Below are 23,245 nucleotides of genomic sequence, written 5' to 3'. Positions count from 1 at the left end.
GCTATTACAGCTGATCTCCAGCCGATAGAGATCAGTTCACCTGGAGAAAATGGCCACTTTGGCAATTGTATTCTATAGCATTAAAGTCCCTCCCCAAACCCCACCCTCCTCAGGCTCCGCCCCAAAAATCTCCAGGTATCTTCCAACCTGGAACTGGCAACCCTACCTTGGTGGCACTGGGACGTGCGTGCATGTGGAGCATGGGTGGTACAGCACTAGTAATTGGGGTTGCCAACCACCAGGTACTAGCTGGAGATCTCCTGCTATTAGAACTGATCTCCAGCTGATAGAGATCAGTTCACCTGGAGAAAATTTCAATTGGACTCTATGGTGCTGAAGTCCCTCCCCTCCCTCCTCAGGCCCCATCCCCAAAACCTCCCTCTGGTTGCAAAGAGGGACCTGGCAACCCTATGGGGTGAGGTTAGCAACAATGGGCCCTCCTAGAAGCCCTGGACCCTTGCAGCTGCCCCACCTCAGGGTGACCCCCTGGAAAAAGCAAACAACCAGTTTTCTTCTTCTTCTTTGAACCGCCCCAGGTTATTCATGCCCTCAAAATGGCAGCTGCTGAAACCAGAAACCTCCCCCAAAATAGACAGCTTGTGAATTCCTGCCCCCAGAGGCTGAGCCAGGCGACGGGTGTGGGAGAGACTGATGGGGGGATATTTATAGGTTTGGGTGACCACTGACAAGCCAGATTGAAAGAAGCTGCGGTGGCACCCCACTCTTTTCCTTTTCGTTCTGTTCTCTGGGGACAGTGTGGGGCTTTGTGTATAGCCCAGTGTGATGTTCTCCGGTGGCGGGACTGGGCCGAGAGGGCCATTGCGGAGAGGTGCGGAATCTATCCTGCAGAAGACGATTCGCAGGAAGGCTAGGATTCTGTGTGACCATCCTGCCAACACACAGAATACAACACCAAATATCTCGAATTTGGAGACGTTGGAGGTGCAAGATTTTGTTTTACTGAGTGCCCTGTCCCCATGACTGAGGAAAGAAATCTCTAAGAACCATGCGAGCCAATTTTTGCTCAAGGCGGAGGAATGAATTGGACTCCCTGCAGTAAGGGGTTGGAACGCTCACGGACGTAGAAACTGGTTGCTTCTGTTCCCCATCCTTAAAAATCCTTCCAGGAACTGTTCCAAATGTTGCCGTCTTCCTTCTCCGATTCTTGCCAAAAAAAACCCCAAAATACAACCACAAACACACAAACAAACAAACTGTGTGTACACACAGAACAAAAATTCTGAATGCCAGGATAGAAACACACAGGTATTAGTGACTGGTCTAATTTTGTTGCTTTTACAACGCCCCGGGCGTCCTGATTTTTAGATTCACCTCGCCGGTACTTAAGAATTTTAGATTCCCTTAGAGAACGTAGCTCAAATAACTGCAGTGGATTTTTACTGCTGGGGTCCAGAACAAAGAGAAAAATCTGCTGGCGAGCGACAGGCCCCCTCCCTGTATCACCGCTTCAGTAAAACATTTGAGATCTGCTGCCTGCCCGCATGCATGCGACGTCGCCCTGGAATAGAAGAACCACACTCCCCCAAGTTTTGGAAAAGGTCCAGGGGTGCAGCTGTGGCAGCTGTCAGGGCGTGGAGAGGCCAGGAATGTGCCGGGACAGCACGTAGGAAACTGCTCTCTCGCCAGCCAGGGTCACTGCGTGGCAAAGGTAGCCCTGGGAGCTTTTGCACAGCAGTGCCTCCGTGCCTTGGGGGGGTGGGGGGCCTGAGACGACTGGGACCGATGGCTTAAGCGGCAAAGGGTTAATCAGAGCATGCATGTCACCCCCCCCCTCCTATTCCCTTCTGAAGTTTTGACATTCCCCAGCTGGGAATTTTCCAGGCCTAATCCATCCTCTTTCCAGCCTCGGGGGTCTTCTGGACTGAAGGCAGCGGCATGAAAGAAAAGGAGGGAGAGAAAGAGAAAGGGGGAAAGGGTGAGTGGAACTGGCGCAAGGGAACGGGGTGGGAGGAGAAACGCGCGTGAAAAGGGTGCAGGGAAAATAAAAGAGGGAGAGAGCAGAACGGCAAGAGAGGGAGGCGTTGCAAGGAGGAGGGCGGTGAGCGCAAAGGGTTATGAGGAGCGCATAATGAAAAGGGGTGCATGTGAGCGAGTCGGCCAGAGCGCTGGGTTCAGATTCCTCCTCGCTGGGCAAAGGCGCTAGTTCTCATTGTCAGATTTCCCTACCAGTGAAAAGGAAACTGTCGTGATCTTATTCTCCCCGGCCCCAGCATTTTTGTAAAGATAAATGCGATCAAGAGGGGAGGTTTGCATCTCGAAAGTACAGGTATGAAGATTTCTCAGTGCCGCCCTAATGGATTTGGAGGAAAGGATGCACGTTGTTTTTGAAAACGCAGCGCAACGAAGGATGTTGGGGGCAGCGGGGAGGGAGAAAAATATTAAAGGGTGACAAAAAAGCAACTTGTACTGATGCAAATGGGAAGATCTCTTTATTGATTCAGGCTCCCTGCCTTGGGACAAAAGCCAGAGGGGTAGCCATGTGGCAGCAACAGCAATAAAGAACATTCGTGGGGCCCCATGAAGATGAGCAGTTTTCTTGGGGCTTATGCTATTTATTGAGTACTGGACCAGGCAGATTTGAGGCCTGGGGGAAAGTTTCCACAAGAAGAGGGAGGGTCCCAACCGTTTTATCGGATCGACATATCATATGCACGGAGATGGCTCTCTTATTTCATGGTATAGACGAGAGAGCCGGCTATTCCTAGACGGACAGACGGAAAGAAAATGGTATCAGAAGAGGGGAAATGAATCAGTGGTTTGAGGAACAGGGAAGAGGAGTTAAACCTAACAAGGACTCGTCAAAAGAGATGACGAAAGAAGGAACTAGTATATTTGGGGATGAGCGGACAGAGAAATCCAAGGAAAGGAAGGAGAAGGGGGATTGGGTTACACGTTAAAGGGGGGAGTCTTTGGAGATGGATGAATAAACAGTGGATTTCGCTGGATGGAGTTAATGCGAGGGAGGGAGGGCGCTGCGAATTAGTGAGTGTGGCAGGCTCGGATGGAGAACTAGCGAGCCGGCGGGAATGCGAGAGAGACAGCAGCAGAGGGAGAGCGGCACGGCTAAGTCCTCCCTGGCACCTGCCCCACGCTTCTCTCCGCTCCACCATCCCACTCAGAGTTGCCACCAGCTGTTGATTTGGGGGCAGGAGGAGACAGGATGGGGGCCCCTTCGGAGGGTAAGTTTCCCTTGCCCCCAGCAGGGAGGAGAATTGCAAGATGGGGCATTTGCTGAGGCCAAAAAAGAAATGGGGTGGCAGGGGGGGAATTAAGGGGGGGGTCCAGAACCTGGATGGCCCAGGCTAGCCTGATCTCGTCAGATCTCGGAAGCTGAGCAGGGTCAGCCCTGGTTAGTATTTGGATGGGAGACCACCCAGGAAGACCAGGGTTGCTGCGCAGAGGAAGGTGCTGGCAAACCACCTCTGTTAATCTCTTGCCATGAAAACCCCAAAAGGGGTCGCCATAAGTCGGCTGCGACTTGACGGCACTTTACACACACACACACACACACACACAGAAACTGCAGGGTGTGCATTAGAATTGGATGAAAATAGACACATGGGGAATATCGGTGGAGGGAGCACAGGGTTATAAGAAAGGCATGGACTGGGATGAAATTGTGGGCGGGGGGGCTAACCAATCTCACACATCACACGTAAGAGGGGCATCTAATATTTACTTTCCAGGAACTGTCCCCGTCATTCTACCCAAAATCACATTTTGGTCTGTTTTGTTAAGACGCGTAATGTTGGGGGTTGTGCTGGTGGTAAAGATTGTTTGAGGGGGACAGAAAAATTGAAGGAAAATCTGCAGCTGTGGATTGAGTTTAAAACTGGATTTTCAGTGGGGCTGTGGAATGGATGCTGGCGGGGAGTCTCCAGTTTGTGGGGACTCGGCTGGTAGTGGGAGAGCTGGACACGGTGGCCGTGGGCTTTGTGGATTGCAGATGTGGTAGCTGTGATGTGGCACACGCAAAGAGCACATCGTAAGTTGGGTACTGGGGTTAGTTGGAGGGGATCCTGGTGCATTAATGCCTCTCTGGTGTAAGCGAATGGTGCATCATCGGATTGCGTGTATTTTCTTTGCAATTTTAGGGGTAGCTGTAAAATGTGAGGTGTCTGTGAGGGAGCTCGAATTTGTGGAGTGTTGTCTAGTTGTTTTAAGATATCCGTTCGAGTTTGGGGGACTATAGAGGCCCTGGATGGATGCTTTTGGGAAGTTAGGTGGTTCGGGAGTTCTGCGATCTCGAAGATGTCCAGAAACAGCTATTGAAAGCTGCTAAATGGGGGATGGACCAAGTTAATCCGGGCAAACTTTGGCTAGCTTTGGTCAGGGACATCAAAAGTGTCATGGCCCACTTCGGTGTCATATACCCCATATTTGGTAGCTTGGTGTTTCATAATAAAAGGAAGAAAACTGAGCATATGTGCAAACACACAGATTTAGGAATGCTGAGCTGTACTGAAATGGCAGGCCTTAGAAACTGCCCCCCCCCCCCATTTAGGTAGGATGGAGATGGCCACAATTTGGCGGTCCCCCATCCCTGCCATTTTTCGTCTTTCGCATTCTTCACTTTCCTGGATGGAAACCCAAAATTTCTTGAAGCCAAAGGTTAGGAAAGGCAGAGGGGAGCCTGTTTCCTCGCAACACACCCCGCGCCGTCCTCCCCAGCCAGATGCACTCCTGCCAACCACAGCTGCTCCGGCCTTCTTTCCTCCTCGATATTTTTCCAGCTTTTCAGCTTGTGGAAAAACCGGCCAGAGCCAAAATGGAATTAAAACGCAGGGATGGGTCGTAGTGCTGAGAAGGGGAACTGAAAGAAGCAGAGGTGAAGCAGAAGGGAGAACAAACACACACCCTTCCCCAGATAAAGGGGCCAGGGATAGGAATAGGTTTGGCATTCAAAATGTCAGGTAGAATGGATTTCTCTGAACAGCGGTGTTTTAAGTTGTGGGATATTTAGTGTATTTACAATTCAAACCCAAGCATTATTTTTATTAGAGTTGCCAGCTCCGGGTTGGGAAATACCTGGCGATTTTGGGGGCGGAGCCTGAGGAGGGCGGGGTTTGGGGAGGGGAGGGACTTCCATAGAGTCCAATAGACTCTATGGTCCAGTGGCCAAAGCGGCCATTGCCAAAGCGGCCATTTTCTCCAGGTGAACTGATCTCTATCAGCTGGGGATCAGTTCTAATAGCGGTAGGGTTGCCAACCTCCAGGTACTAGGTGGAGATCTCCCACTATTACAACTGATCTCCAGCCAATAGAGATCAGTTCACCAGGAGAAAATGGCTGCTTTGGCCATTGGACTCTATGGCACTGAAGTCCCTCCCCTCTCCAAACTCGCCCTCTTCAGGCTCTGCCCCCAAAACCTCCCACCAGTGGCAAGAGGAAATGACAACCCTAAATAGCAGGAGATGTCCAGCCACCACCTGGAGGTTGGCAACCCTAATTTTTATTCATTTACTTCATTTAAACCCTACTTTTCTCCCCAGTGGGCAGGGCCGGTGTTGGCATACCCCGAGGCAGGGCAGCTGCCAGGGCCCAGGATGTCTGGTGGGGCACACTGCTGCTGATCCCCACCCTCGCACCTCCTCTGCCACCTGTTTGTACCCGTTCTCCAAACTGCCCAGCGTCATTGAAGAAGGGCACGTGGGTGGCACGCTGTGGTGGCACTCAGGGCGGCAACGGCAGCAGCACCCCCAGCCACACACACTGGCCAGTGCTTTTGGGGAAAGGGGGTGCAGGCAACTGAGCACGAGCAGCAGGGGAAGGGTGTAGCTTTTGGGAGGAGGGGCCGTGGCTTAGTGGTAGAGCATCTGCTCGGCATGCAGAAGGTCCCAGGTTCAATCCCCGGCATCTCTATGGCATTGAAGTCACTCCCCTCCCCAAACCTCGCCTTCCTCAGGCTCCGCCCCCAAAACCTCCTGCCAGTGGCAAAGAGGGACCGGGCAACCCTATTTCTAGGGTCTCTCCGTTGCATTTTCTCACACTCCTAGATGTGCGGACTTGCAAGCTTTTACTGGGAGGAGGTTCTGTTCTGGGGTCAGGAAGCACATTTCTCCTCCTGTAAAAACCGAGTTCCTCCCAATTAATATTTTTATGGCTCAGTTTGAAAGCCGATTTCTGAAAGGGGAGTGGAAGAGAGGAAGTTTTCGAGCCTTTGGGGGGCCGCATTTCTCTGCTCGGCCCCTCTTCCGGAGAGGACCAGAGCCTGCGATTTGGGCCTCGCTAAGAATGCGCGCCTGGGACCACGCGGCTGCCGCGCGGCCTTTTTCTCTGCAATCTGCTATTTATTTCTCCAGCCTGCGGTCCAGCTAACTGCAAACACATGTCTCCTCATCTGCAGCCTCCCGGCCCACCCACCCCCCCTCCCCCTTTCCAATGGCTTTTCCACCCGGCGGTGAAGACAAAAGGCCTGTCAGAGACTCCCTCCTTTCCCAAGTGATGCGGTCCAAGTTCCCTTGGCAGACTGGTTGGGAATTGGGGGGGGGGGATTGAGTTAAGGGAGAAATGAGAAAGAGGGAAACAGCCGACCAGCCATGCCCAGAGAAATAGTGTCATTTGAGAACCCCGGGGTGGGGTGGGATGGGGGACACTATTGAAACGTGGATTGTAGTAGCCAAGTGAGCTGACCGGTCACCCTCCTGCGGCCGAATATTCTGCACTAAAATTCATTTTGCATTTTTCCACAGTTCACGAGGGGGTCGGCTTCCCTTTAAATTATTTGCATTTTCTAAAAAGGATTATTTCTGTTACACGTGAATTCAGCTCTCTCTCTTTTTTGCCGTTTGGTATTCAGTATTCCTGAAGCTGCCGTTCAGCATTCCTGAAGCTGCTTTTTTTGGTCAAATTTATATTCCGAATCTGCAGGGGTTGAGGGAAATCAGTCGACGCGGCAGAAGATACTGGAAGGAGCCTCTTCTTCCGACGCATTTCACTCTAATTTCCTTTCCCCTTACTTTGGCAGGTCGCATTCCGCTGTCACAGCGGGCAAATTGGGACCCCATCTATGTTCCCTTACCAGGCCTCTGTGGTGTAGTGGTTAGAGGGTTGGACCAGGGCCTGGAAATCCAGGTTCAGATTGGGTCAAGATGATCCACGCATGATGAAAAGCACAGATCTGGCCCTGGGTCCCACAGCGAGTCCTGGGTAACAGTCACACATTAGCTGCGGGTTCTCCTGAATTCCCATTCACCTGGTGCCCGATTTCAATCATGTTTGTAGGGCCGCGCTGCTCAATATGTTCGGCCACAAGTCACGTCAGGGGTCTTCTGTCCTGACTTGCTTTTCCCGCAGCCTCATGGCAGCCATGGGGAACTTTCTTTCCCAAATGTTGCAGGGACCCATTTGGAGTGGGTCTGATCTCCAGGTGATAGATCTCCAAGTGATAGAGATCAGTTCACCTGGAGAAAATGGCTGCTTTGGCAATTGGACTCTATGGCATTGAAGTCCCTCCCCTCTCCAAACCCCGCCCTCCTCAGACTCCACCCCCCCAAATCTCCAGGTATTTCCCAACCCACAGCTGGCGACCCTAAGCACCAGGGGTCTTCCTCCCGTGCTGTTTTCTCCAGCCAAAATGGTCCTGGGTCATTTTTCGCCCCAGTGACACACAGCCCTGCAATGGGGCAAGAATGCCAACCCAGAGCCAGTTTGGCTCAGGAAAACTGGGCGGGAGGGGGGTGGAGGAAAAGACCCCACCTCCCCTGGTGCAGGGGTCCTGCTCGGAACTGGCCCTGTGGCACCCGGGGATGACAGTTCCCCACAGCTGCTGTGTGGCTGAGGGAAAATCAAGTCTGGTCACATGAAGTCCAACCTGGATCATGGTCAAGCATATCCTGTAGCTCTTGTAGAGAAGGAGCACCATTTCATAGCACTCTTTCTTTCTTTCTTTCTTTCTTTCTTTCTTTCTTCCTTCCTTCCTTCCTTCCTTCCTTCCTTCCTTCCTTCCTTCCTTCCTTCCTTCCTTCCTTCCTTCCTTCCTTCCTTCCTTCCTTCCTTCCTTCCTTCCTTCCTTTCTTTCTTTCTTTCTTTCTTTCTTTCTTTCTTTCTTTCTTTCTTTCTTTCTTTCTTTCTTTCTTTCTTTCTTTCTTAAAATAAATTTTATTTATTTTCTATAAGGGGATACAGAAAGAAAAGGGGGAAAAACCAAAAGGGTAAATCTGACATTTCATTTGTTAGTTCCGTGCCGCCGCCACCCCCCCGCAAAAAATCATTTCTCATCCCGCAATAAGATCTCTTATGTAAATTTCAAACTCAGCTAAAGAATTCATTACTCAAATATACAGTGACCTGAAATTATAACATTATTAAGATAACATTATTAGTGCCTCTAAGTCTACTTAATAAAAATACTATGATCAAATCTATAGAGCTGTCTTTCAAATCTTATTCATTCCTGCCCCTAATCTCACATTTCAGACATGATTATCTCAGACGCATCTGTCAAAGAATAATTGCCATCTCTGCTTATAATCATCAATAAGCTTTCTACAAAGAAAATGTGTTAATCTTGACATAGTTGCGAACTTGTGCAATTTTGTAATCCATTCTGTCAGTTGTGGAGCCTCCTTGGTCATTTTTTTCTGACTCGCAGGGGTCCCCATAGGGTTGCTAACCTCCGGGTACTAGCTGGAAATCTCCTGCTATTCCAACTGATCTCCAGCTGATAGAGATCAGTTCACCTGGAGAAAACGGCTGCTTTGGCAATTGGACTCTATGGCATTGAAGTCCCTCCCCTCATCAAACCCCGCCCTCCTCAGACTCTGCCCCCAAAACTCCCACCCGTGGTGAAGAGGCCCAGGATATGCTGTTCGACCCATGGGGAAACCAAGGCCTATAACCAACCCTGGCAGTGCTGCCTGTGGAATTTCTCAAGACTCGAGTAACTGGGGAGTGCACAACGTTTTTCTTTTCTTTTTTTAAAAAAAGATATTTTCTTGTTGTGGTGTTTGTGCGGCCTCAACCCTGACACCTGTTCCCTCTGTAGGTGATACCATGTCGGTTATATACAGTGAAGTCGCTTTAGACGAGCCCACGACCAACAGCTTTTGGATGGTAAGTGGCTGAAAAGGCTGACGTAACCTGTCAGGTGGGTGGGTGGGGCTCTGCTGAAACACCGACTGACCTGTCAGGACCACCGTTTGGACAGAAGATGCACCCGGTGCACCAGAATGCAGGTTGGAGAAGATGCACCCGGTGCACCAGAATGCAGGTTGGATGACACAGGAGAGGTTTTCTGGCAAATCTTGCAGGATGGACCAAGGATTTTGGGAATCAGGATTCCTACGTTATTGGAGAAGATGTGGATTCAGGGTAAGGGAGTGTGAGATTTTAGACACTTGGGAACTGGTATAGTCTAGTGCTGGGGTGGGTTGACCTGTCCTGTCTGGTCTACCTAGGGTTGACAACCTCCAGGTAGTTGTGAGAACAAAGCAGACACCACTGTACCAATACAACAAAGTTAGAAAATGGGTACAAGAGCGACACAACTATAATATAAGGTGCAAAAATAATCTATTCAAAAGCTACCAAATCTCAATATGTCACAAAGTGATAAACAATCTATACAATCAATCCTCTATCTATCTATCTATCTATCTATCTATCTATCTATCTATCTATCTATCTATCTATCTATCTATCTATCTATCGTTCATCTCAAAATCCAAGATGTATCTTCATAGATGTAATGTTGAAGTAATATTTTTTACAGATGAAAGGGGGATACGGCCTTTTCAAAATTCTTCAGTAAAAGTTCTTCCTCAGTCCTCAACAGTATTCATCAATTTCAGCTTCAGTAATACATGACTGCCCTGACCTGGATGGCCCAGGCTAGCCTGATCTCGTCAGATCTCAGAAGCTAAGCAGGGTCAGCCTCTGTTAGTCTCTTGCCATGAAAGCCCAAAAAGGGTCGCCATAAGTCGGCTGCGGCTTGAAGGCACTTCACACACACAATACATGACTGGACTTGAATATAAAGGATAGTTTTCATGTTCCACGCAGGTAGCAAAGAGAGATCTGGCAACCCTAGGTCTACCATTTTAAAAAAACTATGATTTCTGTGCTCCACTAATTTTTAAAAGTTAAATAATTAGGAATACATGATGGTAGAAAGTGCTGTCAAGTGGCAGATGACTTATGGCAAACCCATAAGGTCTTGCAAAGCAAGAGAATTTCCTGCCTCTGCGTAGCGACCCTGAACTTCTTTGGTGGTCTCCCGTCCAAGTACTAATCAGGCCTGACTCTGCTTAGAGTTTTGAAGATCTGATGAAATTGGACTAATCTGGATCATCCGGGGCAGGGCAAGAATACACAGGATCTTTAACCAATCTGTGCGGTGATCCTGAGACTGCGCTATTGCTTAAGAACATAAGAAGTGCGGGCTCAGATCAAAGTGAGGTCACTGTTCCAGCATCCACTCCAAGAATCCCAGCAATCAGCAGGGCATGGAATGGGATGGTCCCCCATTTCACTACCTTCTGCCTTCTTTTGGTCTAGTGGGAGGGGAATCCGAAAAGGCTGGCTAATTTAGCAGTCTCGACATCCAGGATTCTGTGATTCTTTGAAAGATGCTAACGTCCCCAGCATTGTTTCGAAAGGGGGTGGGGTCCAACCACGGCAGCTGAAACAGCTCCCTGTCTGTTCCTTTCCCACCCTCCTGTAGCCCAACCACTATCACAGCACAGTCAAACGCCTGGACGATGGGTACCGAGTCTGCGACCAGATTTTCACGTGTTTCCAGGAGAGGGCAAAGATTGAACGCGGTTACGCTTTGCAGATGGAGGAGTGGACTCGCAAGTGGCGGCCCCTCGTGGATGCGAGTGAGTTGCTATGCCCTTCTTTCAAAACCGTTCTTACTGTATAAATGAGTCTGCTTTCACAATACAGTTTCAGAAGAAGGAGCGTGGTGGGAAAAGATGACAGAAAGACGGATATGCGTTTATGATATACAAATATTGTTGAAATATTGTATTTCAAGGTAATATCATCTTGAAAACAAATTGTACCTAAAGTTGGCAGTCTGCTATCCTTTTTTAATCCCAGGAAATATACACACTACTAATTTCATCTATTAATAGTCCCCGCATTAAAATCTGTGTTAAAATAGCTCCAATATCCTTTGATTATACTATATTATACCACTTACTAGTTTTTTTAATTAAATATTTTCCCCAACATATTATAAAACATACAACAACATACAACAAAAAACATACAAACCACACGACATAACAATTCTGCCTGTCAATACATCTCTAGGACAAGTTACTGTTTGTGAATAACTAGAATGGGTTTATAATCCTTCTAACCTGGATTTATATAAAACTATTAAATGCTTACACAGCATAATATTGATTAGTTAAAACTACATCGACCTGCTATATATTTATCTATATATTTTACTTTACTAAAAGATTATACTTTCATATCAGTGAATAGTTAATAGAATTAAACTCAATTTGCTGATATCAAAAGTTAACTTATATGGAATTTAAAAAGCGGGTTTAAAAAAAATAACACTTAATAGTTTTTTTTAATTCATGTATACCATACTTATTGTTATACCCCTTAAAACCTAGTCTTCAGTTTTCTTTAAATGACCACTACCGTATTTTTCGCTCCATAGGACGCACCGCTCCATAAGATGCACCTAGTTTTTAGACGAGGAAAACAAGAAAAAATGTTGTTTTCCTCCTCTAAAAACTTGTCTTATGGAGCGAATGCCGGCTGGGCACGTGCGCATGCCCCCCAGCTGGCCGTCGGGGCGGGGAAAGCCGGCTCGCGCTGGAATGATGCGAGCCGGCTCTGTGCGCCCCGCCCGCCTCCCAGCTGGCTCCCAGCGGGGCGCACAGAGCCAGCTCGCGTCATTCCAGCGCGCCCAGCCGGCTCTGTGCACACATTCGCTCCATAAGACGCACGGACATTTCCCCTCACTTTTGAGGAGGAAAAAAGTGTGTCTTGTGGAGCGAAAAATACGGTAATTAACATAGGCAATATATTCAACATATCTACATTACGAATACTTATATTAGATAGCAATTTAGCATAATCGTAAAACAAGTTATTTTCTTGATCACTATGTCCTGCTTATTATTAAACACCTTAAAATATATGCAATATTATTCTTAGATAATCAATAGTTGTTTCTTATTGGCTCTAATTATACTTATACAGGATTACAGTCCCGTCAGCTTTCTTCATTGTCCAACTTTCACACCCATGCATAGTAATGGGGAAAACTATGCTATGAATTATCTTGATCTTGGCTGCCAGCAACACATCCTTACACTTAAGGATCTTTTGTGGCTCCTTCATGGCTGTCCTTCCCAGACGCAATTGCCTTCTGATTTCTTGGGTACAGACCCCCTTTTGGTTGATGATTCAGCCAAGGAATAGAACATCTTCAACAATTTCAGTTTCCTTGTCTTTGACCTTAAACGTGTGCAGTCAGGGGGAGACAAGTTCAAATCCCCCTCGGGGTGTCTCAGCTTAATTTACCTTGCAGGGTTATTGTGCAGCTAAAATGGAGGCAGGAAGTGCCATGTATGCTGTTCTGAGCTCCTGGGAGGAAGGATGGGATAAAAATGAACAGACAGCGTGGTGTAGTGGTTTGGAGAGGTGGAGTCTGATCTGGAGAACCGGGTTTGATTCCCCATTCCTCCACATGAACGGGGGAGGCGAATCTGGTGAACTGGATTCGTTTCTCCACTCCTACATACGAAGCCAGCTGGGTGACCTTGGGCTAGTCACAGCTCTCTTAGAACTCTCTCAGCTCCACCTACCTCACAGGGTGTCTGTTGTGGGGAGAGGAAGGGAAGGTGATTGTAAGGCTGTTTGAGTCTCCCTTAAGTGGTGGAGAAAGTCTGCATATAAAAACCAATTCTTCTTCTTCTGCTGCTTCTTGCTTCTCGGACATGATCTGTATTCTTGAGGCCCTTTCTACTTCTCAGACAGTGATCTGTGCACCAGAAGCATATTTTGCCACACAAAGTGAACTCACAGCTGGTCAGGTTGATGCCATCTGTAGAGTTGCCATCCTCCAGGTACTAGCTGGAGATCTGCTATTACAACTGATCTCCAGTTGATAGAGATCAGTTTACCTGGAGAAAACGGTGGCTTTGGCAATTGGACTCTATGGCACTGAAGTCCCTCCCCTCCCCAAACCCCGTCCTCCTCAGGCTCTGCCCCCAAAATCTCCAGGTATTTCCCAACCCTGAGCTGGCAGCCCTAGCCATCTAGCAGTAAGCGCTTCACAGTTATAGCCATATGTGCTCAGGTGTAGCTGGATCATTTTGTACAAAATGCAAGAGGTGACCTTAAAGAGGGGGCTACCTTCATTTCTTGCAGTTTATGATTCCTCCTCCCCTCCACTTTTATTTACTTACTTTTCACCACATGTTTATTAGAATTTAGTAGTGCTCCAGATAAAATTTCATTGAGGGTTTGATTATCACCAAGTTGGCCTTCCTCATTATCTCATATCTCATGCACACTCTCCAGGTCAAGATAAGAGTGAGAAAATCTTCATATCACCACAAACCCTGGTAGAAAACAGCCCCATTGATGTAAGGAGCTACTGCAAATGAACAGGTTATCAGACAGGGTTGCCAACCTCCAGGTACTAGCTGGAGATCTCCTGCTATTACGGCTGATCTCCAGTCGATAGAGATCAGTTCACCTGGAGAAAATGGCCACTTTGGCAATTGGACTCTATGGCATTGAAGTCCCTACCTTCCCCAAACCACGCCTTCCTCAGGCTCCGCCCCAAAAATCTCCAGGTATTTCCCAAACCAGAGCTGGCAACCCTATTACCAGATGGTAACAGATGTCAACATAGAGTGATTTTAAATGGCCTCCACATGTTTATCTCAATTTGTAACCTTGGCTCTTAAAGGAAGCGTAACGGTTACAATTTCACAACGCTGTAATCCATGATAATCTCTTGGCTTTGTGGGTTTTGCTGTCAGAAAAAAGCAAAATATGAAATCTGAAGACATTAGCAATACCTTTTCTTATCCCCTCCCTCCCCAAAACGCAGGTCCATTGTATGGCTCCTTGCTCCGGGCTTGGCAAGCGTTCTTGGGAGCCTCCGAGCAGCTGAGTCGGCTCCACATGGAGATGCAAAGGGCTTTGGTCTCGGAGGATGCCGCGCGCATCCGGTCCTGGCAGCATGACTCCTATCACCGCAAGCTGTTTGGGGGCTTCAAGGAGGCCTGTGAGCTGGAAAGTGGCTTCCAGAAGGCACAGAAACCCTGGACCAAGAAGCTGAAGAAGGTAGGGGGGACCCCTAGGAGCAGACACCAAGATCCTAGCAGATCAAAGAAACTGAGGCATGGGAATCAGGGCTCCTGGGTGCTGTGGAAAGGAGGCCAGGCCTTACCATAATTTTATGATCACTCTCCTGTCACTGAGCCCCGTGGTGCAGAGTGGTAAAAACTGCAGTACTGCAGTCCAAGCTCTGCTCATGATCTGAGTTCAATCTCGACGGGAGTCAGTTTCAGGGAGCCGGCTCAAGGTTGACTCAGCCTTCCATCCTTCCGATGTCGGTAAAATGAGTACCCAGCTTGCTGGGGGGGGGGGAAGGGAAGATGACTGGGGAAGGCACTGGCAAACCACCCCATAAACAAAGGGCGAAAACACATGGTCGCTTTAGCCTCCTTTATTCCCTGTTTCAGCCAGGATTCAGCCAGGATCGAACACACGTTTGGCAAAATCATTCGATCCTGGCTGAATCCTGGCTGAAACAGGGAATAAAGGAGGCTAAAGCGACCGTGCGTTTTCGCCCAAAATGTCTGCCTAGTAAACATTGGGATGTGACATCACCCCATGGGTCAGGAATGACCCGGTGCTTGCACAGGGGACCTTTACCTTTTTACTCCTGTCACTAGGGTTGCCAGATGCCCCAAAAGCCTCCCGCTGGTGGCAAAGAGGGACCTGGCCACCCTACATGGCGCCCACAGGCAACATGTCGGGGACTACTCCCATAGGGGGCAAGGGGTGTGGGAGCTAGGATACCTATGTTCTCTGGCGAAGGAATGAGAAACCCCGAGGCGTCTGCTTCTTGACCGTCTGCCCACTTTTATTCCACCCTTCCCCTTCCTCCGCACACGTCCAGGTCGAGAAAGCCAAATCTTTATACCACAAGGCCTGTCGCAAAGAATACATTTCAGCGCTACGGGAGAGCGGCGTTCAGGCTGCAGGGGGGCCTGAAGTGCCCCCGGATCGGCAGCGCGCCCTGCGAGAAGAACATCAGCGTTGCAGCCAGGAGGCCGTCAAGGTGGGTGTTTCCCCCCCTTCCTTTCTGTATGTGTCTGGGCCGGTGGAGCAATATGGACCTTCTACCTAGGGTACTGTGTCACTCTGTGGATTGCCAGGCTGGCCACCAGCTCGTGGCTCCAAACACAGAACGTTCACCTGTGCAAGGTGCTTGTTGACCTGTGCTCGCTGACACTGTGGGCCGGCCATCTTATCCCTCAGAGGGTTGCCAACCGGCCAGAAAAGAAACACCACCCGGCCCGCTCCTGTGCTTTTGAAAGCAACTTGGTCTGCCGGAATCAGCAAGGGAAGCATTTGTGTTGATGCAGAGCCTGCTTCTTCCTCCATTGGGGATCCAAAGCAGCTTAAAGCATCGTTCTGGATCCTTCGCCATTTTATCCTCACAGCAACAACCCTATGGGGTAGGTTAGGCTGAGAGTAGGGTTGCCAGCTGGAGATCCAGGTGGTGGCTGGAGATCCCCCGCTGTTACAACTGATCTCCAGGCGACAGAGATCAGTTCACCTGGAGAAAAGGGCCACTTTGGAAGGTGGACTATGTGGCATTATCCCCCATTGAAGTCCCCCTCCCCAAACCCTGCCCTCCTCAGGCTCCACCCCCAAAATCTCCAGGTATTTCCCAACCTGCAGCTGGCAACCCTAGCCTGGCCATGGGGGAAGGGGAGGGGAAGTGAGGCCTGCGGTTTAACCATGAGCTGCTTATAGTGGGATGCTTTCTAGCCACTTCCTGTTTGTAGGGTTGCCAGGTCTCTCTTCACTACCGGTGGGAGGTTTTGGGGGCGGAGCCTGAGGAGGGCAGGGTTTGGGGAGGGGAGGGACTTCAATGCCATGGAGTCCGATTGCCAAAGCGGCCATTTTCTCCAGGTGAACTGAACTCTGTCGGCTGGAGATCAGTTGTAATAGCGGGAGATCTCCAGCTACTGCCTGGAGGTTGATTGGAGATTAAACCTATGCCGTAATTTAATGAAAACTAGAGGAAATGGCAGCACGTGGGCTCTCAATTAAAATGCTGAAATTAGCCAGTATAATTAACCATGAAGGGAAATATCAGAGAGGGGAAAAAATTACATAGAAAATATTTTTTATAATAATCTTTTTTATAATAAATTGTGTGGCTATGCACTATAAGCTATACAACTGTTGCTTCACAGCCATAAAAATTACAAAGAAATAACGTTGCTAGCAGACTTCAGTATCCAGTCTTTCAATTAAACAATTTTACTTTTAAAGTACATGTAACAGAAAATTAATTATATATTAAACAGACTATGTATTCAGTCTACAGATAACCAACAGACTTGTGTATTCAGTCTATAAATAGCCAATTTCACGTTTGTAAACCAGCATAGGTCCCCATGCAGGGGGAACAAAAAATAAGAAGGTAAAGAAAAAGGACCCCTCAAGAATAATTTTTTCAGGTGAAGCCTGCGGGATGTAAAGGGTCCAATAATGAATTTCAGGAATGTCCAGAATGGAAGGAACAGGACGTGTAACCGGTCATCACACGTTTCGGTGACTTCGTCAGCTGTATATTGCGGAACTTCTAAAGTGGCTCGTTTTTCAATTTGATTAATGTTGGCCTGGGCTTCAGAGAGAGGGGGGACTTTTGACAATTCTTCACCCCTCCCCATAGGTACGTGAGCGTTACGAGAAAGCCCTGCAGGACCTTGATCGCTGCAGCCCTCGCTACATGGAGGAAATGGAATCGGTTTTCGAGCAGGGGCAAGCCCTGGAGCAGAGACGCATCATTTTTCTCAAAGGGGCCTTCCTCGCCCTGCACCGGCGCCTCGATGTCACCGCTGACCCCAGGTAGGGTTGCCAACCTCCAGGTAATAACTGGCGATCTCCTGCTATTACAACTGATCTCCAGCCAATAAGAGATCAGTTCACCTGGAAAAAACGGTGGCTTTGGCAATTGGACTCTATGGCACTGAAGTCCCACCCCTCCCCAAACCCCACCCTCCTCAGGCTCCGCCCCAAAAAGCTCCCACCAGTGCCAAAGAGGGACCTGGCAACCCTAACCCCAGGTGTGGGAAAGGGTTAACCGAGGATCTTGATGGCCTCTTCAAAATGATCCCGCAGGATCTTCTGGTTCTCTTGTGCTTTCCGCTCCTGATCCATCCCCACGGGAGGCAGCTTTCCCTCCTTTATAGGGGCTCTCAAGTTACCATCATGTGTCAAAGCCTCAGAGTTGAGACTGGGAGTCCTGCCAACAGCTATCAAAATAGTGGGGGAGTCAGCCCTCCAGGGTTGCATTACCACTATTGGTCATTAGAGGGAGCACTAAGGCGTCCTTCGTTGCCTTGAGTTGCCACCAAGGTGCCAAGTAGGGTTGCCAATCTCCAGGTTCTAGCTGGAGATCTCCTGCTATTACAACTGATCTCCAGCTGATAGAGATCAGTTCTAGCTGGAGAAAATGGCCGCTTTGGCAATTGGACTCTGTGGCATTGAAGTCCCTCCCCAAACCCTGCCCTCCTGAGGCTCCGCCCCAAAAACCTCCTGCCGGTGGTGAAGAGGGACCTGGCAACCCTACTCATTTTGGGGGAGGTAAATAGAGAGGCAGGTTGTAGAATGGAATCTGAAAACACTTCCTGTTCATTTTCTTCCTTTAATTCAGCATCCAAGCTGTTTATACCGACTTGGAACAAGCGATCGAGAACATAAACGATCAGGAGGATCTCAAATGGTGGCGTAACAGATATGGACCTGGGATGCCCATGAACTGGCCGCAGTTCGAGGTGGGAACATCTCCCTTCTTTCATAATGGGAAAAGCATATTATACACATTCCCAGAGACACTTTTATCTCCAGCCACCCTGTATGCACAGAGAGAAACAGTGCCAGATAATATACAAGTGGAAGCCCTGTCAACAAGCTTCCAGACATTCTTATCGGCCTATTCATTTGTTTCTCAGCGTGATGTAGTGGTTAAGAGCGGTGGTTTGGAGTGGTGAACTCTGATCTGGAGAACCGGGTTTGATTCCCCACTCCTCCACATGAGCGGCGGACACAAAGCCAGCTGGCTGACCTTGGGCAAGTTACAGCTCTGTTAGAGCTATCTCAGCCCCACCTACCTCACAGGATGTCTGTTGTAGGGAGGGGAAGGAAAGGTGATTGTAAGCCTGTTTGAGTCTCCCTTAAGTGGTAGAGAAAGTTGGCATATAAAAACCAACTCTTCTTCTTCCCAAATGCTACATCTGTGAAACTTCTTTTTGTCTAGTCAATTGGTTTCAAGTCATTAATTCAGTGGTTTCTCCTCTTTTCCCCTCTCCCCTCAGGGCTGGAGCCCTGACCAGGAGCGGCCCACGGTGAAAATCAAGAAAACCAAAGAGCCTGCGAAAGCCGCTCTACGCAGTGTTGCCCCTTCCCAGAGCAGGTGAGTTCTGTCCCCTCCCCAAGTTAGAGATGGAGAAAGAAGAAGAAGAACCAGTCTCATACTCTCTCAGCCTAACCTACCTCACAGGGTTGCTGCGAAAGTAACATGACGGAAAGGAGAAGGATGTAAACCGCTTTGGATTTCGGTTGGGATGAAAGGCAGGGAACAAATGAAATAAATAAAATTCCGACTGCTGGCAGCGGTCAGGCAGAGAGGGCTCTTTGCTACCATTTTGCTACTTGAGATACTGGAGACCGAATCTGGGTCTTTCCGCATGCTAAGCAATTGTTTGACCATTCCTCCATCCTCTTCTTCGCAGCGAGGCTGTAAAACTAAGGTCAGCTGGAAGCGATTTAATTTAAACAAAGCCCTCTTGCACGCGCTGTTCTGTATCAACCCCATTTTCATAGCTTGCGAGAAACCTTGTCAATGGATGCGCTACCACAGACCGTCACTAGGAGAAGCTGTGATCCTTGATATATACATAATTGTTGTCAATAAGCCTCTAGATTTCAGGAATGCAGCGAACTTCACATGCGGCATCTCAACGATCTTTAGATAGGCAGTTTAAGGCAGGGCAGGACGATTCTCTTATCCATCTTGCAGATGGGGGGATTGATGAGAAAACGGTAATATTACCTCGTGCTCTCCGGGATGAAGTGAGATTTGAACAAGAGACCTTCCAACTCGCCGCATGCTCCCGGGCTCTTCTGGCTCTTGGAAACAGGCATACAGGGGCATGAATGTACAGTATACATTAGAGCATGTAAAAAGCAAAACACAGAGAGGGGCGTAAAGCTTGTTTAGCAAGGTTGCCAACAGGCCTGGAGAAAAAACACCCTGTCCCTCTAACACAGGGGTGGGGAACCTTTTTTCTGCCAAGGGCCATTTGGATATTTATAACATCATTCGCAAGCCATACAAAATTATCAACTTAAAAATTAGCCTGCTATATTTGGTCAAACGTTCAGCCAAGAGGCACGGCCGGAGATGGCTCCGAGTGTCTGCCATGTAGAGTGACTCGCTTTTGAGCTCTGCCGTCCCCAGCTGGGCCCAAAAGATTCAGGCAGGGCAGCAAACACAAGACGGAGTGAGCGACAAGCCACTTGGGGCTTGTAGGCAAAGGAGCTCAGTCCAGTAACGCCCCGCGGGAGGGGGCAGATCTCCAGTCTTAAATCCTTCTGAGCTAGAGATCTGCCAGGACCCACGAAGGGCCAGACCAAATGATTTCGCGGGCCTTATACGGCCCCCGAGCCTGACGTTTCCCACCCCTGCTCTAACAGAAGCTTAATGCGTGGAAACGGGCCACTGAAACTTTTCATGACACGGAGGTAAAGAACATCCCCTACTAAATAACATTCAGCCTCTATTAAAGGGACAGGGCATTTTTCTTCAGACCTGTTGGCAACCCTACTCTGTAGGGAGCCATGGGTGGCATTCTGCTCATGCTTACAGGCTCTTGCCCCTGTAACAAATCATGTGATTCAGATTTTGGGGCCGGCCTCAGACTTAAGTTCAGGTAAGAGACCTGGATGGCCCAGGCTAGCCCGATCTCATCAGATCTCAGAAGCTAAGCAGGGTCGGCCCTGATCAGTACTTGGATGGGAGACCACCAAGGAAGGCCAGGTTCGCTATGCTGAGGAAGGCCAAACTACCTCTGTTAGGCTCATGCCTTGAGAACCTGACGGGGTCATCATAAGCCACCTGCATCTTGATAGCACTTTACACACACACTAGATATGAGGCATTTAGGGTGGGGCTACAAGCCGCACGAGGGTGAGTGATGAAGGCACAACAGGATTTCAGTCAGCAGTACTGTCATCGCAGGGAGATTGCTGTATTCACATGACACACTTGTTTGTTTCTCAGCATTGCCACGTGCATTTGGCATGTTGAGTTGGTAGCTTGCCACCTCAAGAATTCTGTGCTGATTTCACCCAATCTTTTCAGCCTGCGGCAGTTGAATTACGTTCCTGGGGAAAGTGGCTTTTGGTATCTGTTGGCCATAGAGTCTGTTTCCAAACTGTGAAAGAATGGAGGCTTGGAGCTCCAGAGGTCCCATGAATCATTGCTAACTATCTAAAGGAAGTTGTAGAAGCCATTGTTTTGAAAGAGAACCACAGACCACAGATAGGGAACACTGCAATGTTTTTTTAAAAAAATAAAAAACCCTTATACCACATAACGCACATCATTGATTGCAATGACCGATATTCGTGGCAAGTCCTTTTGCAAGCCCTCACGTCACCAACCAGGAATGTGGTAAGCCACATTGCCTGACTGAGAGGCAGGAAAGTCAATTGGCAAAACCAGTTAACACTAATTAACATGGGACATAATCCTCATCCCATCAATAGTTCCCTTGCACAACCCCGTTGAAATACCTAAGCATCTTGGAGAAGGCTCAGTGGTAAATCTCTTGCCACAGGTACAATCCCTGGCACCTCCTAGCTAAACACACATGAAAACACATGAAACTGCTGTATGCTGATTCAGACCACCAGTCCATCAAAGTCAGTATTGTCTACTCAGACTAGCAGCGGCTCTCCAGGGTTCCAGGTTCAGGTCTTCCACATCACCTAATTGTGTGTATAAAAAGTGCTGTCGAATCACAGCTGACTTAGAGTAACCCCAGAGTGTTTTCAAGGCAAGTGATTAAGCAGAGGTGCTTTGCCATTGCCTTCCGCTGCAGAGTCTTCCTTGGTGGTCTCTCATCTAGGTACCGACCCAGCTTAGCTTGCGAGATCTGATGGAATCAGGCTATACTATACCATTCCACAGGGGAGGGGCTATGGCTCAGTGGTAGAGCATCTGTTTGGCATGCAGAATGTGCCAGGTTCAATCCCCGGCATCTCCAGTTAAAGGGACTAGGCAAGTAGGTGATGTGAAAGACCTCCGCCTGAGACCCTGGAGAGCCGCTGCCGATCTGAGTAGACAATACTGACTTTGATGGACCAAGGGTCTGGTTCAGTATAAGGCAGCTTTATGTGTTCATCCCATCATGTAATTGTGTGTATGTAAAGAGCCGTCTAGTTGCAGCTGACATGGCAACCCTGTAGGGTTTTCAAGGCAAGAGACTAACAGAGGTAGCTTGCCATTGCCTGCCTCTGCACAACAACCCTGGCATTGCTTGGTGGTAATTATCTGATCCTTTTTTTAATGGGAGATGCTGGGGATTGAACCAGGGACCTTCTGCATGCAAAGCGGAAGCTCTTCCACTGATCCACAGCCCCTCCCCAAAGAACCTTAGGAAACAAGTGATGCAAAAGGGAGCCCAGGGAGCTGCTGCCAGGCAGAACGGATCATCTGGAACCAGATGGACTTGGCAGAAGGCATCTTCATGTGGGCCCTGTCCCCAAGGAACTCACAACGTGGGAAAGAATAAAACAGAAATGGGGGGTGCTTGCCTGGCGTTCCGGTCTCATCATCACCTCTTCCCGCAGCGCAAAGCCAACAGCCGTCTCAGTGTCAGGACAGCGGGTCCGTGCCGTGTATGACTATGCTGGCCAGGAGGCAGATGAGCTAAGCTTCAAGGCAGGTGAGTCATAAGAGCATAAGAAAGGCCCTGCTGGATCAGGCCAAGGCCCATCAAGACGAGCAGTTTGTTCACACAGCGGCCAACCAGGTGCCTCTAGGAAGCCCCCAAACAAATCGACTGCAGCAGCTCCATCCTGCCTGTGTTCCATAGCACCTAATATAATAGGCGTGCTCATAAGAACATAAGAAAAGCCCTGCTGAATCAGACCAAGGTCCATCAAGTCCAACAGTCTGTTCACACAGTGGCCAACCAGGTGCCTCTAGGAAGCCCACAAACAAGGCAACTGCAGCATTATCCTGCCTGTGTTCCACAGCACCTAATATATTAGGCATGCTCCTCTGATCCTGGAGAGAATAGGCATGCATCATGAGTAGTATCCATTTTTACTAGTAGCCATGAATACCGCTCTCCTCCATGAACATGTCCACTCCCCTCTTAAAGGCTTCCCCTAACCCACCCACCCTGGCCCCTGTTTCATCCTACCAAAGGCCAGTCTTCAGGTAGGAACTTTTTTCTGACTTCTGTAGGTGGCCTGCAAAGGTCACCACCGCAGACATGAGGACTAGAAGCATGCCGACCCCGGCACCCTATACTAGCCATCATTGTGATTTGAATCCTCCCACTATCAGTGATATTATACGTCTCTCTCTCTCTCTCTCTCTCTCTCTCTCTCAGGAGAGCTGCTTACCAAGTTGGAAGATGAAGATGAGCAAGGCTGGTGCAAGGGGGTGACAGACAGCGGGCATGTGGGGCTCTACCCTGCCAATTATGTGGAACCCGTACAAGGGTAGCTAGAAGGCTTAGGGTAGTAGGAGGGGGTCTGGCTGGGGGAGGGGGAAAATCTCATACCCAAACACCAATTTTGAAGGGCTATGTTTATTCTGAGCACAGAACTGGGCAACGCTCAGCATCCAGAGACTCTTCGCTTTTTGTTTTGTTTTTAGTTTCTAGTCCTTATGGCTGCAAAGTTAACTTAGAAAGTGCCTGGGGAGATCTCAGAAGCCCAGTGGGCCGAGCTGAACCAAACAGAAGGGAGT

General features: G+C 48.9%; 1 protein-coding gene across 1 annotated transcript; it reads left to right on the top strand.

Moving 5' to 3' along the window:
- Positions 1–1,878: 1,878 nt before the first annotated feature.
- LOC130489433 (protein kinase C and casein kinase substrate in neurons protein 2-like) lies at positions 1,879–23,008 on the top strand. Its single transcript, XM_056863154.1, has 10 exons — positions 1,879–1,936; positions 9,008–9,075; positions 10,685–10,841; positions 14,060–14,295; positions 15,137–15,298; positions 16,928–17,103; positions 17,912–18,032; positions 18,573–18,670; positions 22,114–22,208; positions 22,884–23,008. Exons 1-10 carry the CDS (start codon positions 1,897–1,899, stop codon positions 22,997–22,999), a joined length of 1,269 nt encoding a protein of 422 aa, XP_056719132.1. The 5' UTR covers positions 1,879–1,896; the 3' UTR covers positions 23,000–23,008.
- The last annotated feature ends 237 nt before the right edge of the window (positions 23,009–23,245 follow it).

The sequence above is a fragment of the Euleptes europaea genome, chromosome 18 (genome assembly GCF_029931775.1).
Source record: "Euleptes europaea isolate rEulEur1 chromosome 18, rEulEur1.hap1, whole genome shotgun sequence".
Taxonomy (NCBI): domain Eukaryota; kingdom Metazoa; phylum Chordata; class Lepidosauria; order Squamata; family Sphaerodactylidae; genus Euleptes; species Euleptes europaea.
The sequence above is the reverse complement of the archived record's forward strand: the minus strand, read 5'-3'. Positions and strand labels throughout refer to the sequence as shown.

What these genes read in the sequence shown, in the direction of transcription:
- LOC130489433 (XM_056863154.1), top strand. Translation starts at nt 1,897, where the DNA reads ATGAAAGAAAAGGAGGGAGAGAAAGAGAAAGGGGGAAAGG. An exon ending in GCGGCCCCTCGTGGATGCGA is followed by an intron (nt 10,842 to 14,059) that starts GTGAGTTGCTAT and finishes CCCAAAACGCAG; the next exon opens with GTCCATTGTATGGCTCCTTG. An exon ending in GATGTCACCGCTGACCCCAG is followed by an intron (nt 17,104 to 17,911) that starts GTAGGGTTGCCA and finishes CCTTTAATTCAG; the next exon opens with CATCCAAGCTGTTTATACCG.